The 19,454-nt window shown below is 36.6% G+C and overlaps 1 protein-coding gene across 2 annotated transcripts in view; it reads right to left on the bottom strand.

The window, feature by feature from the left end:
• PTPRR (protein tyrosine phosphatase receptor type R) overlaps positions 1-19,454 on the bottom strand; it is a 259,744-nt gene that overhangs the window by 101,095 nt on the left and 139,195 nt on the right. For both annotated transcript variants that reach the window (XM_082422767.1, XM_082422768.1), the window contains exons 4-6: positions 17,481-17,636; positions 10,563-10,673; positions 350-612 (exon numbers count right to left, since the gene is read on the bottom strand). In XM_082422767.1, coding sequence (XP_082278893.1) covers positions 350-612; positions 10,563-10,673; positions 17,481-17,636 — 530 coding nt within the window. The remainder of the gene's footprint in view (positions 1-349; positions 613-10,562; positions 10,674-17,480; positions 17,637-19,454) is intronic.

Below are 19,454 nucleotides of genomic sequence, written 5' to 3'. Positions count from 1 at the left end.
AGAGAATGGCCTTGAGGACACAGCGGGGGGAAGGGTAAGCTGGGACGAAGTGAGAGAATAGCATGGACACATATACACTACCAAATGTAAAATAGATAGCTAGTGGGAAGCAGCTGCATTACACAGGGAGATCAGCTCTGTGCTTTGTGTCCACCTAGCGGGGTGGGATAGGGATGATGGGAGGGAGGCGCAAGAGGGAGGTGATATGCGGATGTATGTATATGTATAGCTGATTCACTTTGTTATACAACAGAAACTAACACACCATTGTAAAGCAATTATACTCCAATAAAGATGTTAAAAAAAAAAAAAAGCGCAACATGTAGGGGGATCCCGAAAAAGCTCTTACCTCTCCTGAAGTCCTATGGGCTTCATTTTGAAAGGAGAAGGGCAGACAGAGGTGGTGGCTTTGATCTCAGGAGTGTATTGGCCTTCAGGGTCCACAACCACATTCAGTACCTTTGGAACCTGCTCAGGCTGGACCAAACTGTTGGCTGTCTTGGCCTCAGACTGTGCTGGCTGTAATGCAATGGGTGATAGGTGGATCTCCTGATTTTTCTCTTTATCTTGTCTCAGGGAAAGCTGAAATTTTTCTTTTAATCTGTAAAGAATCTATAGAAGGAGATATAAAGTGTTCCTGTCACATTTTTCATGTTCAACAACAAAGTATGATCTCCTCCATCCCAACCTAGAAGACAAACCAAAATAAGGTTTGATGATAGTACAAGTAAGGAAAGCTTTCTAGGATGATTTCTCAGTTTTATGGTATTGAAGATTTTCCTCAAAAAGATATGCTATTTGTTTCTAGTTATGGAGCACAAACATATTAAATATATACATACATGATCTACTCCTCAAATATAATTCAAAAGCAAATATGGCTAATTTTATAAAAGTGTCAGATGTCAGTTTGATCACATGTAAGCTCTTATTCAAAATGACTGAAACGGAAAACTTATAGAAGGAATAACCATGAAATGGGGGCTTGTGACATGTTTAGAAACAGAGATTTGTATCCAGTACAACATGTAAGAAGAAAGTCTTGCCGAGTATTAACTAAAGAATAGTAATGCTATAAGCCACAATTTCTTAATGTTGGTAAATATCTGCATTAGTCATATATTAACTTGAGTATCTGGTAAATACTTGAAAAAAATTAAATTTAGGATATGTGTCAAAGAATAATTTGGGCAACCAGCATTTTCTTTCTTACCCTTTGCTCCTTTAAATTTTTAATGCATGTAGAAAAACCGCAAAAGTATCATGTTCCTTCATTCTCAGAGCTCTTTCTGGAATGGCTAATTCAATCCAGAAAAGTTTTAAACTTTTAAAAGAACTAGACTGACTTTGCTGGGACACTTCAGTGGACCAAATTGTGAGGCGAGCTAAGTTTGCCCTTCCTGTCCTCAGTCTTCCCTTTTTATAAGCCTTTCCCCACCCCCCCTTTCTCTCCTTTCTTTTAAAAATACTTATGAACTGTTATATATTTTTTTAACTGTTATATTTTTATATATTTTAAGTTTATTTTCTTTTTTCCAGTTTTATTAAGATATAATTGACATGTAACATTGTACACGTTTACGATGTACCACATAACGATTTTGTATTTTTTCTCTTTTCTTGATAATAACTCCTTTACTCCAGTTCCTACAGAGAGTAGATGTCCTTGTGTTTCTTCAAGTCTGTTCTCAGGGAGGTGATTTGATAAGTTATTCACATGAAGTGGCGACTCAACCTGTGATCTGCAATTATAGCACTGATGACAGCAGCATCTTAAAAAACCTTTAGGCCAATCAGACTCCCTGTTTAATTTCTGGAGCCCATTAGCTGAATGACTGTTATTTTAGGGGAGAGGGCAGTCCTGGCACTTGTCAACCACATTTACTCTAACTAGTCTTGAGGCTAATTTTTTCTTTCCAATTGCCTTTAAATTCTAGTCACCTCTATATTTGAAATCTACTGAAAATATATAAGATCGAAATATATATATTTTCTTGTTAAAGGATGAACACTGATGAGAATTTATTTCAGGGAAATTTTAGAAAATATTTGTCTGGTATTCTCAAAATATATTGGTAAAAAACAGTCTGTTTGACAAAATATGATTATAAAAAAGAATCAGGATGAAATAAAAACAACAATCTAAGATGAGAAGGTATCAGACTGAGATTAAGAAGAAAAGAATTCAAAGAACTGAAAACTCAGCAGCAGGGTGTAAGTCTTCTTTTAAGCAATAAGGAACAGAGCTGAGAATGCAGAAAATACAATCAGTGGTGGATATGGCAAAGTTGAGAAACTGCCTGGAATTTATAGCAAAGGATGAACAAATGAAGATGAAAACAAGAGAAAAGACGGGATATGGATGTCAGAGAAGAGTCATGGTAAATAATAAACAAGAATAAATGGGAGGGAAGCAAGTCATTCAAAACTATTTTTCAGTGCCCACTTACTTTATGCCTTGTGTGAGGTACAGGGTATTCCGTTGTGAACAAAATAGAGTGTACCCTGTTCTTATGGAATTTAGGGATATGGAATGAAAAAAGTTCTTAGTTTTTTTTTTTTTTAAAGTGTGTCAATTGAAAGAAGAGTAAATGTGAGAAGAAAATCGAGCAATTTTTGTGACTTGAGGAAAAACGCACATTATTGAGGATGCATGAACCCCATACCCAGATAAATTGATGTTCATGTGAATAAAGCCAACAGAAAGAATTTCTCAGATACATAGCATCTCAGAAAATATATTACCTGTCTACCTTTCTTGAAAAATTTTACTCAAAATCATGAGAAATATGACTCAGAATGAAGAACTGAAGAAGTAGAAATTGTAATATGAAAGGGAGCTCTGGAATTATTTAAACACAGAATGAAAATGAAATCTAATTATGTCTCAGTTCCAACATCTCAGGTTGTAATAACAATAAAGAAGCTTGAGGAAGGCAGAGAAATAAAAAATAGAGGTGAATGTATGTTAAGTGACTTTTTAGTTAGGGATACAGAGGGAATGGGAGTTAGAGCGGTCACTAGAGGTCCTTCTGACCTAATTATACATTAAAGAAATTGCAGTCTAGCTAAATAACGTTTAGCTGCTGGTCCAAAGTCAGCAGTTAGCCGTGGCAGAGCCAAACTCAAAGGCAGCTCTGCCTCGCAGGCCTGGTCACTTCCCACCCCTTACATGCCCTTCGCCACACCATCCTTCTTAAAGATTGACTCTGAAATCACATCGGCTGCCGATGTGATTCTCACCACTGCGTTTCAACAGCACCAAATCTAAGAGTATATCTTTTGTACATTGAAAGCTCTCTTTAAGGAAAAGGACTCTATGAACATATAAGGTGTAACTAGATACGCATATTAAAATACTGAAGATGAATACCCTTACCCTGTGCATAATGCCTAAGGATGGGGAGGTTTTTTCCAACTTACTGCTTCTTTTCAGTTTCTATGACCCTCAAAAGGCACTTTGCCGCCACTCGGCACAAACAAAAACCACACTAGAACAATATCAATCAGATGACACATCTGTGTTAAGCTAAATACCTAATTACTAAAAGATGAGGCAATTCAAATTTAAGGTGGGACAGCTTTTTATTTTTTTAATTGTAAGCAAGTTATTTTCCTGAATGAGAAAAACAGACATATCTGTAACTTTACAAAAATATATTTAATAGAAGATAATGCATATATTGTATATTCTAAGTTTTTCACATCTAACTATAATATGTAAATAAGACATTCACTTGCCTGTTTACATTCGGGTTTTGGAGAAGCATATTTCAAAAATGGAAATGAGAAAGCCAAGGAAATGTCGACCTTCTCCCTAGTTCCTGACAGGCGACTTTTATGACGATGTGAGTGTAAAACTAGTTCAAGTCCAAAGTCCTTCTTTACCATCCGCGAGCTTATGTTCTTGATGGAGAACCTTTGCCACATATTTTACAGTCATCTGTTTACTTTATCTCTGTTTAGAGGTCAATTTTTTAATCTATATCTATGTAGTACGTGTAAAAATGGATTTCTACATCTTTAATTAGGGAAAAGCAGAACTTGGAGAAGATACAGTGTTTCTAAGACACTGTTTAAATACTCAGCAGAGAGATTTGGGCTGTCTGATAAAATGTGGAAAGAATTGGAGAGGTTGCTACTTGGCAATAGAGCAGTTGTCATGGAATTAAGCTCTAACCGAGTGTTTCTCAACCGGCAAGGATTTTGCCCTTCAGGGGACATTTGGCAACGTCTGGAGACCTTTTTTGGTTGTGGTACTGGGGTGTGTGCAGCATGCTACTGGCATCTAGCGGGCAGAGGCTGGAGAAAATGCTAAGTACCCTACAATACACAGGACAGCCCCTTTCCCCCCTGACAGAATTATCCAGTCCAAAGTGTCAGCAGTGCTGCTGTCGAGAAACTGGTATAAGGGACCTTAAAAATAATCTGGTATAATCTCTTCACTTCACATTTAAACCCAGAGCGGTTGAATGATTTATGGCAGGTTAGAAATGAAGTCTAGGATCTGGGCTTCCTGACTTATGCCTGTAACCATTCTACTCTACTGTGTCTTCTAAATCCCGACAGCCTTCTCCCCAACCTCTTTTCCAAAGCCTCTGGAAAAGTGATGTCAGAAATTTTTCTCTGCACAGGTCAAGATCTGGAATATACCATATGCATGTTTCTCTATATGAATGCACTTTGTTTCCAAACTCAACCTAAAAGCTGCCATAGGAATGGCAAGTCAATATTTTTTACTTTCCCTTTAAGAGCTTCTTGTTTCAATCCTGGGATGCAATAGAGTCATTTGGTAATTTGAAAAAAGAAAGAGAATGGAATATTGAATGAAAGGATCTGTAAAAGTCAAAACTATAGCAGGAGAAAAAAATAATAGCAGGAAGAAGAGAACCAGAGAAACACAGAAATGAGAGGAAGCTAAAAAAAAGAAGCCTATAAAGTTATTTTGCAGCTTATAATTTTCATTTTAAAAATATTATTAAGTGGTACACCTTAAATTTACACAGTGTTATATGTCAAATATATTTCAATAAAAAAACACATAGGTGGGTAACACACAAAACATCTGTTTGGATTAAAATATGTTCAACTCTCAAAATGATGTCACCAACTAACAGTCATAGCATTTGTCCTTTGCAGTAGTTTATAGTTAGCTCTGAAATAGTTCATTCATTCATTTCTTTCAGTTTAAATGTGAATCAATTGCTACTACGTTCTAGAAACAACATTGTGGGTGCAAAGATAGCACACAATCCTCACTTTTGGGAGTTCACTGGCTTCCAGAAGAGAAAGATGTGTAAAAATGATGTCCAGTACCAGATACTAGGTGCAAAAACAGAGAGGTGTCAACAGCAGGTATGGTGTGGTACACATTTATCACCTCTGTCTGGGTTGAATGTCTCTGATTAACACAGGCATTCCCATTTATTCCTGGACCCCTTTGTGGCCAGAAATAGATGTTCACAAGATAGTGTGACAGGACTGGAAGAAACTAACAGTGTGATTCCTTTATACATGAGATCACGGTAAAGAGCCCAGCCTTTTAATCCAGATAGACTTGGGTTTGAATTCCAATGCCTCCCCTCAGACACCCACACACATAGACCCACCCACTGCTTGTTCTTGGTCAAGTCACTTATCTTCTCTGATTCTTGGTTTCCTCTTCAGTAAAATTAGGAAACTAAAATACATTAACTGTTTATACATAGGGCCTATAATTAATAATACTGTATTGTATACTTAAAAGTTCGCTAAGAGGATAGATCTTACGTTAAGTGCTCTTATCACAACACAAAATAATAATAATAAATAAAGAGGGCAGGAGGACACTTTTGGAGGTGATATATATGTTCATGACATAGATTGTGGTGACGGTTTTATGGGTGGGTGCTTATCTCCAAACTCATCGAGTTGTTTACATTCAACATGTACAGCTTTTTGTATGTCAATAAAGTGGTTTTAAAAATACATTGTTTAGTACCAGGCAGTAAATTTAGTACCAGTAAATGGCAGTAAATGGAAGAAAATAATCATTATTATTATTTTTCTTATTATTGAGAGGGTTGTATTTGGAGCTAAATGGTTTTTATTAACCAGAAAAAACCTGAAAATTAGTTTGAGACATGCCTACTTTGGTAACTGGTTCTGTAAACAAAGCGTTTCAGCTAGGAATCTAGTCCCGTTTTCCTCAATCCCTAGGAATTATATATAACATATTAGAAAAGTATGGTTATTTATGTCCACCTTTGACACGCATTTTCTTTGTGATGCTTGGGCTGTAGTAGGTAGTCTGGTAAAGAATTTCCTGCCTCAGCTACCAAGACCATGACTAGAGAAACTCTTTGGATGGCACATGAATGGCTCTTCTATGGGTCTAACAAGCCAGAGCTTTTATTGACCCAAACAGCTCTTTTTTATGTGTTTTCTAAAATCGCTTTTCAGTAGCAATCTGGTTTATAGACAGCTCTACCTACATTCCATAAATACTTTTGCACTTGTTAATAAACCTCTAAGTGCACTGAAGATCTAATGTAGATGATAAACGGTGTTCTTTCTATTATTTATTCCAACTTAAGGACTAATTCTTCTTAGTAATATATTCCTCCACCTAAAACAGACTGAATGGATTGGAAGTTGCCCACACATTTTTTTTCTTGGAAAATTGTATTTGTCTATTTGTTGCACCACCCACTCTACATTCACATTTGAGAGGTGCTAAATAAGTCACACATTTGAAAATGTCATGCATGTCTAATTTTATGCCTGGCAACACACATTTTTTCTTAAATTTTAAGGAAAGTAAATAATATGCCACATTTCAAAAATTTTGCCAAGGCTTATGTTATTGTTACAGAGCACATAATCCTCCATGACAGCAATTTACCTATATAATTTCATAATAAAACCACATGATTTTCATTTCTATGATATGAGAAAGGCTTGGACACAAATAATGGCATTTGATCTTTCATAAACATAATTAATGCCAGAGGGAAATTTCTGAGTTATATCTTTTCCTTTGCCATGGAATCAACAAAATTATGGGAAACAGAAACCAGAATATACTTGTTTGAAAATCACAAAAGTGATAGTATAACTCTTACTGAGAGATCCAAGGAAAAACTTACTTTAAATCAAGATCAGTATCAAAAACATTTGAACAAGTACAAAGATAAGCTTATTTTAGAGAATCACATTTGACTAGTCCCTAAATGTGAACTGTTTACTTGTCAGTGGTTAAGCTGTATCAGATAAATACAACTTCATCTTAATCCTGTCTATCAGGTAGTATTTATTTTTCTATCAATATTAATTCCTTTCTGTACTACTGGTTCCCCTGTTATTTTTAAAGTGACCCTTTCACATTAAAAAGTAAGAGGGTGTTTGAAATATATCATTCTACTACTTTCATTTATTCAAGAACTGTTGGAATACAAATCAAAATGTGTTTCTTCTCTCTCACTACTCCCCATCTCCAATGCATTCCTCTCCCAGGAAATGGAAGCACCACCCATCCAGGTAGTCAGTCAAATAATGTAGCAGTCATCCTTCATTTTTTCTCTTTCTTCCTCCCAGAGAATCAGTACACAGCAAGTCCTGTGAGTTCCACCTGCAAATAAATCTCCATCCTTCACTTCTCTCCATCTACACCATCACCCTCTACTCTGGGCCGCCATCATATTTCTCATCAGGCTAATACAATAGCTGCCAGAAAGGCCCTCCTGCTCCCACACTTCACCCCAAGCTCTGTCCCCAACCACTCGCCACCAACAGAGACCACAATCTTTTAAAATACACAAATCAGATCACATCAAAGCTCTGCCTAAAACACTCAGCTTACACCCTTCTCCTGGAAACCAGAGAGGCCCAGCTGCCCCACCTGCCGTATCCTCTGCCAGGGAGCCCCTTCCCTACATGTTCGTATGTCTCAGGTGTCTCCGATTGCTTCACTACCTATTGCTCCGGCTCACTATCATCTCTTCATGGCCCTTAAGCTTTTGAGTTTCTACAAAATTAATAAACTTTATTTTTTAAAAGCACTTTTATGTTTACAGAAAAACTGAGCAGAGAGCACAGAGTTCTCATATACCCCCTCTCCCATAGCTCCCTCAGCAGCTTTCCCTGTTATTAACATCTTGCATTCGCGTGGCATACTTGTTACTATTGAGCCTACACTGATATGCTATCATTAATGAAGTCTAGAATGTAGATCAGGGCTCACTCTCAGTGTTGTACGTTCTGTGGGTTTTGACAAATCCCTAATGTCATGCACACACCATTACAGTATCATACAGAATAGGCTCACTGCCCTAAAGGTCCAGCTATTCATCCCACAGCTTCTGGCAACCACTGACCTTTTTACTGTCTCTATAGTTTTGCCTCTGCCAGAATGTCATATACTTGGAATCACAGAATACAGTCACTACTTGATTTTTAAAAATGTTAACGTAATTATTGTCTGGGTGCCCTTCTGGACTATAGGACTCATGAACACAGGGACCTCACCTGTCTTGTTCCTTCCTTTGTCCACAGGGCCAACAACAGGCTCACAGAGAGCCCTCTGCAGGAATTCCTGGATTGAATGAATGGATGAATCTACCTACCAGCCCAGTAGGGAGCAATCACCTACACACTTCTGAAACATTCCTTTCTCAGTTTGTTCTAGTAACTTTGGAGCAGCCTTATTTAGATTTTTGAATTTTACATGGATGTTTTGCAGACACTGGAAAAGGAAGAGTTAGTTGTTCCCTGGCCCCAGGTAGGTGAGGGTGTGGCTACTACAAGTCCTATTACTACTTGCGATCAGTATGTCAGGCAGGAGTTCATCCAGTCATGGTGGATACAGGGGCGCTCCCTGAGTTGGAGATGCAGAATCTGGAGCATATCTAACAAGTGAATGGCAACCTCTGCTCTGCTTCTCTCAGCCCTCTAGGACTCACCAGCTGCTTGGGAATCTGCTTTCCCACTTTCCTCCTTGCCTTTGCTCTTCTGAATTGTTACGTATTTACTCCCTGAATAATCTCCATTTTTATCACTCTGTATCCCTTTCTAGCCTCCCCTTCCTTCCAACGTTCCAAGCAGAAAAATACCCTAATTGTGACTTATGAGAGGGAGGACAACACTTGAGATTTCCTTTATTTAAAAAAGAAGAACCACATATTTCAAAACACAATTAACCGTAACAAGGAACCACACCCTCTCTACCTAAAAAATGCCCAGAGGTCTTTGCCAAAATTTCCATAAAACCTCCAACTTTCATTAAAATTCTTTACCCTTAATCTCCACTATTTAAGATATAAAAATCCGTTTTCTTACTCAATTCTTAAATTATTCTTTTGTCGATATTGTCACAATTTTTAGAAATCTTCTCTCTTAGTGCCTGGCCCATAGGAGATGCCTCTAAATTCATGATGATAGAAACTTTAGGGTGAATGGGAGCTTGCTACTTTCTGTATTTTAGATTCTAGGAAATATGCCCATCTTCACCCTATTCAAGGCCTTAATTGTTTTATATCCTTCAAGTTGAGACCCACTCAGCCTCTGTTTTCCAAACGGGGCCCTAATCTTTCTAACATAAACCTCTTCCAGGAGGAGGAGCAGAAATAAACAAAATCCGTTAAGACACTTAGCAACACTGTTGGTTGCGGGAAGAATAATTAGCATGATGTCTTTTGGGGGGGGGCTTTTAAAAACTAAGGAAGGAATATATTTAAAAATGTGCAAAATTAAAAAGAACATAGCACACAGGAAGAAAAGATATTAAAACCCATCTGTAAACTTCAAATATTTTAAGTTATATCACAGAATTTTCAAAAGAATAGGAAAATCTTATCATTCTATTGGAAAGGTAACTGTTAACTCATTCAGTACCAAAGGGCACTGCCTAGTCTAGTGTGTTTAGGTTTATTTGGGGTTCTATGTTTTTAATATGAAATATACTTTTAAAGTCTTCATATCTATAATTTGTAATTTACAGAGCTATTTGCAGTGTATACTTTCATACCTTTACATTATTCATTCACCTAAAAAATTAGTTGATTATGGATTGTTTAGCCCTTTAGCCTATAATTGTCTCCTTTTCATGCCTGGAATTTCATATATTACTTTCAAGGCCCTTTAAAAATAAGAAAACCTTATTTTTACTCATTAAGAAGTAAGCTTGCCCCAAGACATATTTCTTTTTAAAATTTTTCCCAAGTTGCATAAAGATAATATAAAAGAAGAAATAAAGCAAGTCCAAAGTGGACCCATGAGACTTAAATGACTTTGAGGATTTCAGTGACCTCGGTAAATCACTTTCTAAAACTTCGTTCTCAGGGTTGATCAAGTCACGAAAAGCCTCAGTGCAATTACAGTCTTATTCAGCAAGTCAGAATCCAAAATTCCGTAGGTTTTCCTTTAGCTATCACTCTGCTGTCAGATGTGAAATATTCCCAACCTAACAGGGTCATAGTCTTGCTTCTGTTCTCAGTCTTTTCAACATTCTTTTGAATGGCAATATATCCAATAATATTAAGCAGTGGGCTCAGTAAAGGATAAAATATATAAAGAAGCAAACTTACCATCAAACACGTTACTATAATAACAAATATGCTGAGAAAAATGACAACAGCATAAAATCCTTCTTTGCTCCAGATTTTGTCCGCTTCATGCTGCCCTTGTAAAACATTTTTCTTTGAAAGCAAAACAGAAAGTCCGATGTTAAATGAGAGCTTGAGGAGACTGGCGTTCTTATCAGACACTAAACATATTTTTAGCTTGATTCCATTCAGTGTAGTAGAACACACCTACATCCCCCGCTGCCAGAGCCGCTTCTCAATCTGATCTAAGACATTGGATTGCCGTTCTTATACATTAAGACGCTATTTTATCTCCTGTACAGGAGGAAGCATGCCCGACATGGCATATCGGGCCCTAGGCTTTGTGAGTGTCCCTCAAGGTCTCTCTTGGAAACTACCTGGTTCACAGGTGAGAGAGTTCTGTTCTTTTCTGTGCTGAGGAAATTGTTTATGAAGCTCTCCTTAATCTGCTTTCAGGCTCCTCCCATAACATCAACACCCTGCTTTATGTGCTGTAATACTGCTCTCAGCTTTTAAACAGAAGTGAAACAGGTGCAAACAAAATCTCATGATGCATCAATAAACAGAGCAACAATGTCGGCATCATTGCCTTCTTTCGTGTTTTTTTTTTTTCTTTATGAAATCTTTTTTTAAAAATGCAGTCTATTTTGTCAAAATCTGATTAATGTACCACTTTAACCACATAAATTGTTAGGATTTTATATTTTATTTAAAGCAACAGGGAACACCAGAATGTCCAGAATTATTTGGCACTAAAAGGGAAAATAGTTTTACTTTAATTTATTTCTTTCTTTGTTTATTTACTTAGCTTACTATTTGAGGGGTGGAAGGGTAGAGAAAAAGCATGAATAACATGTGAATGAGTGGTTTAGTTTTATTTTACCCATTCTTTTTAAAAAAGCACATCTACTAAAATCACATCTTATAATAATGCAGTAAAATTTAATAATTCAGTGAAATTTATAGATTTATGGTTAAAGAAAATTGACCTTGAAACCAAATGGTCCACAATTAGGAAAAGAATATAAAGGCTAAATCAAGTCAAATGCTCCCACTCATCTAAAATTACATTTTGTTGGAGTCTGCTTTTTCCCCTTTTGGTTGCGATGTCTCTAATGAGTAAGAAAGCCTTGAGAAGCACGATAGTGAATGATGAAAGGCCACATGGAGAGTGGCCCTGGAGAATGAGAGGTCATCTTGTGCATTCCAGCATCAGATGAATTCCCAGCTTAATGTAACCCCAGGGATGACTTCAGCCTATACTATGTGGAAAAGAAGAACCACCCAGCTGATCCTAGTCAACCTACAGAGTCATGAGAAATAAATAGTAGTTGTCTCAAAAAGAAAAAAAAAAAAAAAGCCTTCAGCAAAACCTGTTCTTGTAGGTGTCTGAACTTGGAAATCATTGTTAATTATTTTTCAAGACTTAAAAAAAAAAATGCATTCCACATTTGTAAACTAGACAAAAAGAAATATTTGCCTTGAAAAATATTTTATGAAAACTTTAATCCTGAAACTCAAGCGAGTCTTGGTGGGGAGTTGAACAAAACAGAATGGAAAGGATCTTTGAGTTCAATTGTGGTTACAATAACTATGTGAGGAAGACCTCTATTGCTTGAAGTAGTTGAGTTTCCATTTCCTTTGCTTGTAAAATATAGATATGCTCACTGTAATATCTTGCCTTCTTTAAGACATAGACACATTTATAGATGCAAGAAATGATTTATGCATGTTTTTAAAATACATTAATGGTAAGTTGATGGAGAATCTGAACATACTTGCTTGATGAAATGAGTAGAAACCAATATGTCTTTAAAAGGAAATCTTGGGTTCAAGTGACAACTTGTCTTTTACTCATTGACCTTAGCCAGATCATATTTTATTCCAATGCCTCTGTACACATAGCTGGAAACTAATAGAAAACTCTTGTAGAAATCAAGTATAAATATGGAAACGAGTTTTTTTGCAGGCAAATAAATAGCATCTATTGCTTGCTATAAAAGCAAACCACTTAAGCTTTCAAGTAGGCAGCATAAACTTGTCAAATTTAAGTGTGAGGATCTGAGCTTTAGTTCATGTAAAATTTGAATTAAAAAAGGAGTGGTTAGGTGGGTGGAAAGAGATTTTGTGTTCCTAACCTGATTTGGTTCATTTCATTTTTTTCCTACTATAGTTCCACACCTCCTGGAATACCAACATGTTCCTTTCTGCTTAAGACAAATCTATTTTGGTTTCTCTTTTAACCAAAGCAGTAATGATGGAGGAATTAACCTCCCACCCCTCCATCCCCCGCCCCCAGTTAGAAAGACACGTGTTTTGAACTCCTAGAACTTAGCCACTGCACTTTCTTGGTAAATAGATTTCCTTCTGAGTCATGCTAGTCCTGCTGAGCACTACTATATTTGTACAGAGATCTAAAAACCTTGATAAGGGCAGGGTAATAAATGGAAAAGTTTGTACTTAAGATCCCACAAGTCATAAGATTGTAATTCACAAGACTCTCCAATCTAACCTTTGTATAAGGTTAATGTGATGCCTTTTACATTTTGACAGGGGACTGAGGGTTCAATAATTCAGAGGCTCTATGGCTGGGTCAAAACCAATGCACTGTATCATCTTAACGTCTTATGTCACAACAATATCACTTTCCCTTTAACTTTGTGGCAGTGAAAGAAGCTGCTGGGTTTTGTTTTGTTTGATTGTATAAAATTTGGGCAGTTTCCGGTACCGATAGCAATGGCTTCTCTATATCCTGTTTAATAATTTGATGTACTATAGTTTTCTTTTCTTTTCTTTTTTTAAAACCAATTCTGACCCCAAATGCTGGGAGAGATGATACAGAGACTTTCAGAGCTACATCTCTTTAGAGAGATGGAGCACACAGAATAAGAATAAAGTGGAAATGTTATAAATTAGCTGGTTAATTAATTGATTTAGGCAGATAAGTGAGTTGTATCCTACAACAATATGGTTTTGTTAGATAAATGCCAAACTTCCACTGTATCATGCACAAGGTAAACAATTCGGTCTGAGAGATCTGACCCATGTTAATTAGCATTGATTGTATTCCTCCTCGGCACTGCATGGCTAGGACTATATAATTCTTTAGACTGCCGACTAATGTTTAAAGGAACAATCACTAAACTCGTGGATTATGATTTATATTTATTTGGTATGATTTTTTTTCTCTTTGTAAACATGCCATGAAAGTATCAGTCAGTACATTGTCCTGTTATTTAAAGAAGGTAACTTCCTCCTTTGAAACATAAGACCTGTGAAACTGTGGTAATTTGCAACTGAACAACAACAAAATCCTAAATCATTTTTTTTCACTATCATTGCAGAATGTACTGCTTCAATAGACATTGAATTTTGTAAAAACATCTAAAAATAGAAACTAAAACAATGCATTTAATTCTATTTCCCTGAGATTTAACTTATTAGGCAAGAGGAAGTCTGGTTTTTAATTTTTAGGAGCATCTTATTATAAAATAATATTTGAGGTCCTCCAATGTTCTAGGTACCATATATAAATATATAAAAGAAATAATGTCTTTGTCTCTCAAGAAACTTAAATTTGAAATAAAAATAGATGAATAAGCGAAAGGAAATCTCTATTTGGTAATTGTCTTTGTTTCCCAAGAGTCGTTTCTGATTTAAATAAAATCAAGCAAATAAAGAAATGGCAACAACAAAAAACACACCCTTCCCTGAAAGTAATTAATAAAAGTGTAGGAAGAGATGCTTCGAGACAGCATTCACCATGTTCTGTAATCCATGTAAAGGATGAAAATCCAAAATACCAATATTCCTTTTTTGTTCTGGTAATAAACATTTTACCATAACAGAGCTATAATTTGGGGATAGAAATGTGAAAAACTGGGTCAAGGCATAAGCAGTTATTACACATTTACCACAAATGATGAATAAAGAAGTGGGGAAACTCACAGAATACCTATCAGCTTAAACAACTATCAACAAATGCTTTTGCAGCGCCTCTTGGACTGTATGTGTCTGAAGCCCCCTCTGAGGGCCTGTGCACACTGCAGACGGCTCTCTCCTGTCTGCAGTTAGAGCTTCCGATCAGAGGGTACCGCTGGGCCCATTCCAGAAGTGCCAGAACAAAACGCTCAAACAATACACCAGTCCCTGATGAAATGCTCCTTATATCCAATTAAAATACTTCCCAGTCTCCTGTAATACAATAGTTTCTAGATTCTAGATTTCCTAGATTTTTAGATTCCCATAATTTTATCAGAAAATATCATATCTTGATCATCAAATACACTTTCATTATTCAAGTGCAATACAGACCTATGGTCTATTGAGGGCTAATAGTTCTGTGACAGGCATTCAGGCTAAGCTCCTGTCTTCACCAGGCTGAGGTGTGTTGGAGGACCCCCAAATACTTGAGTTTAATTAATTTTTTGGTATGGTGAGCTTCTCTTGGTCCGTAAATCTGGATGACTCACTAAGCTGCCACATTCCTAAAGCCTTCAGAATGGCATTTAAACTCAGAATAAAGCAACAGGACGAAATGCTTATATTATTCACTGAAAGCTTATGGGAAGCAGAATAAATTAATCTAATGGTCTTTTTGAATTTTAAAGAAGAATTGTCCAGAGCAAGATGTGTGCAAGTCAGTCTGTGAGGGGCTTGAACTATGGGCATGGAGTTTGGTTTGATGTACAAAAGGGAGCCCCTTCAGAGTCACATGCAGGGAGTGCTGGGGAGGGGTCAGGGTGTTTAAGCTCATGTTGACCTTTCTCCTGGTCTCTCTGAAGCATGAAGTGACCTCTTCTTTCTCAAAACTCCCACGGCACAGTGCGGTTATGTTATCATAGCCCTGTGTTTTCCTTATCTGCTTGTCTCTTGTTGCCTTATTAGAACTCATTGAAAGCAAAAATCTTATTTTATTTGTTTTTGTGTTTGTTTGCTTATTCATTTATTTTTCTGACTTTGGACACCACCTAGCCCAGCGCTTGGCTATTTCTACGCCTATTGTATGCCAGGCCCTGAACGAAGGCACTGAAGACACAGATAAAATGAAATGAAATGCTCTCAAGGAACGACAGTGCAGAGATGGACATGAAGGCCAACATGGGGTAAGGGGTTTTTGTACTTAGCTCAATGAGAACACAAAGCCAGCACCCACATCTGTGGAGGTACGAGGGAAGGCTTCACTATACAGTAGACTGATCTTGAAACATGAAAGGTGCACAGACGGACCAACACACACACAGGCATGGGGGGAAGAAATGGTATGGGGTGTCCTGGTGCCTATTAAGTTTGGAATGGCTGAAGCATAAACTAACAGAGTGCTGTTCAACAATGATAAACTCAGCACACAAAGAACCATATACCATATTAAGAAATCCAGACTTGATTCTGCAGGATTTAGGAAGCCAAAGAAGAGTCATGACATTAGGAGGGCATGGCCAGATTTGCTTTTAGAAAGAGTACTCTGGTGGCAAGAAAGAAAACACTGTGTGCATGTGTGCACGTGTGCATGTGCACGTGCATGTGTGAGCTGGGGTTGGCAGCAGAGAGAGCAGGGAGGGAAGCAACACTAAATGCAGGAAGACCAGTTGGAGGTTGTTATTACAGTCGTGGTTCAATGATGAAATACATTTTCATTCTGCAGTCAAATTACATTTGTTCGGTGCCTACTCTTTGTGAAGATTTCCATGTATTTTTTTTAAATTTAAAAATTTTATTCATATTTCAAGTTTATAAGATAAGGACTCTACCCATTTTTCCTTTCCTTTTCCTTTCTTTTCCTTCCTCCCTTCCTTCTTTTTTTCCTTCCTTCCTTCCTTCCTTTCTTCCTCCCTTCCTCCATCCCTCCCTTACTTTTTTCCTTCCTTCCTTCCTTTCTTTTTCTATACTCATTTAGGATATGAAGAAACTGAGGCTCAGAGTGGCTGATACTATGTAAAGACAGACTTAATCTCACAGAGATTAAATCACCCAAGGTCACACACATTTTAAGTGCTGGCTTTGGGATTCAAGCTCAACCTTGTACCAAAGCTTTTTATACCATACCTGTGGCATTTGCTGTAATGACAGGCAGTGTGTTTTACTGCAAAGGGAAATAGACTAGGAATAAGGTGTCTAGATTTTAAATATTGCTTTATACCTCATTTGCTTTGTCTCCTTGATGAAATCACTTAATTTCTACGGGCCTGACTTTCTGTGTCTTTAAAATGTTCGCATGTGTTCCCTCAAGGTCTAATTCTTTGATTCTGTGAATTTAATTACATATGTTTGGGGTGATGCTCATTCTAGCAAGTTTGGAGTGGGACGGAGTAGGTGAAGTAAAAAAGAGGCTGGATTTATTCAGGAATGAGAGTATTGGAGTGCTGGGGGAAATCTGAAAAGTGCCAAATTTAGAAAGCACTATGAAGGAGATATTCATAGTTCTTTAGACTGGGTTCCTCAGCAAAAGAAAAATCACATTTCAAATTAATCCCAAGGTACTGGAAAAATGGGACCATTTTGACAATGAAGGCAATGAGGAGTAAACCTGCTGAGGAGGAAAGATTTGAGGGTGTTTCTGGGGACACTCCAAATTCAGTAAAATTCAGTAAAAGCAATCAATTGACAAATATACCTAAGTGGCTTTTATTCTGGACAATTCGTTGGATAAGTCAAAATAAATTATAAGGCCATGAAGACTGGAGAAGAAAGTGTCAAAAAGTGAAGCTTTCATATGAAAATGAACTTCCTTAAGGAAGAAACATATACAATGTGAAATCAGAGAATTTTGACCCTTAGGGAGATTTTTATATTATCAAATAACACACGATAAACAGCTTTCATCTCAAAGCCTCCTAGAATTGGGTCATGTCACGCTAACTGTGCAAATTTTTAAATGAAATATTCCATGAAACAGCCTACCTCAGGGGAGACGTCTGTAATTCCAAACTGGGATAAACTTTGATGCAAAACATTGATATTAAGTGAACGCAGCACTTCATCAGATGGCAGAGCATCAGAAATTCCTGCTTTTCGGTTTATGGGAGACACAAATAGTTCAACACTGTTCTTCTTTCCCTAGTAAAAGCAGATTATTTGTATATGTTAATAGACATTTTAAACAACTTTGGGAAATATTTTTGCCTTTCTTCTAGAAACATTAAAGAAAATCAGAGCTTTAGAATCCTAAAAGACATCTTGGAGATCACCTTTATTAGGTATTCCTGGTACACTTAATATTAGCAGCCCAAAGCCCAAAATCTTCAAATGGTCTTCTTTCAATTAGTTGACACCTCTAGCTTTGTAATTTTACATTTCATTCGATGCTGGTTTATTTTCCATTCGGTATTATAATTTTTGAGATATATTGTTCAGATGTTTCCTGAGTAATTGTGTTTAAAGAAGCATTTTAAAATCAAATGAATTAAGTAAAACCTGATTTAACAGTACAATTATTAGACATCACCACCCCATGTATTTTTTTTTTTATAACGTATTAATGTGAAGGCTGGACTAAGGAAGGTGATGCTGTCTTTAAAGTTGCTTCCCTGATTCTGTTCTTCACCTTAAATATGTCACACTTTTAAGATCTATTGTTTGGTAGAAACAATGTTATGCAATGATAGCATGTTACTTTCTTATTAGTATGACCTCATTACCTGAAACAGAGAGAGAGGATTTCTTACCTTAAATGGCTGATATGCCACAAACCCATAAAAAACAAACACTACACAAAAATGACACTGCCTTTGATAGGTTCTCTTTGACAACTTATACAAAGCACTTATAGAAGAAAATTGTTGTTAGTCTTTTCTTTTTGATACATGGAGTTCTCTCCTGCTAGAAAATTTTCTTTCTTTTTTTTTTTTTTTTAGAAAGTTTTCTTTTAATGCAATTTATCAGAAGTTCAGCCACGTATAAAATGGAGTACTACTAGTCATCCAGGAAAAATGTTTCCATGTTTGCAGTGAACAACAGACAATGAGTAAATATTGCATAATACTGATGTGAAACATGTTTATAATAATTTAAATAGTTTATGACCTAATAACAACAATAGTAGGAAGAGAGCACTTGTTTTGGGCTTGTCATGCTCCCATGTGCCTTAAATCTGTTATCTCCAGGACAGAGGTATTAAGTTATTTCATTTTGTAAATGAAGGAACATTAAGTAGCTTGCCTTAGGTCATAGAGCTGGGACACGGCCAAGCTGGAAATGGAGTAGAATTCTGTGTCTGTCTCCAAAGCACTAAAGCTCTTAATCACCGTACTCTGCTGCCTCAGGTATCATCATAACTTAAACTATTATAAGAACTACTCTTAGAAATAGACATGCATAAATGCTACTAACATTCTCTGAGGATATGCATATCCCTCTCTGGGTGTGGCAAATCCCTCTTTTAATCTCTCAAAGAGCTATTACGCTCTTTAAATCTATATACGTAAAAGTATATCTAAGATATCTGAGTATATATATAAAATCTACATCTAGATCTAAGACATCTATAATACCTCACTTCTCACTTGAGCAAGGTACACTCTGGATATAAATAACCTATTTCACTCTTTCATGATAATGGGAAATGCTGTATTTTTTCTTCTGTGCTATTGAGTTAAAAACTTTGTTTTTTTTAAAGCTTATTTAGTCCCAGAAAATAGTTGACTCACAGAACAAAAGTTATTATGGGGACGAAAACAATTCACCCTCCACACAGAAAAAAAATGAAAAGAAACAAAAATTCTAAACCAAAATAAAAGCAAATTCTTCTCCATAGCGGGAAATGCAGGTGTTGATGCAGTATAAAACTGAACTCAAGCAGGAGCATAAGGATTGAAGGCAAGGAGAACAAGAAGTCCTTGCTTAAGTTTCTAATGCAGGGGAAATTACGAACAATTT

The sequence above is a fragment of the Balaenoptera physalus genome, assembly GCF_965194825.1.
Source record: "Balaenoptera physalus genome assembly, chromosome: 13".
In the NCBI taxonomy this organism is placed as follows: domain Eukaryota; kingdom Metazoa; phylum Chordata; class Mammalia; order Artiodactyla; family Balaenopteridae; genus Balaenoptera; species Balaenoptera physalus.
The sequence above is the reverse complement of the archived record's forward strand: the minus strand, read 5'-3'. Positions and strand labels throughout refer to the sequence as shown.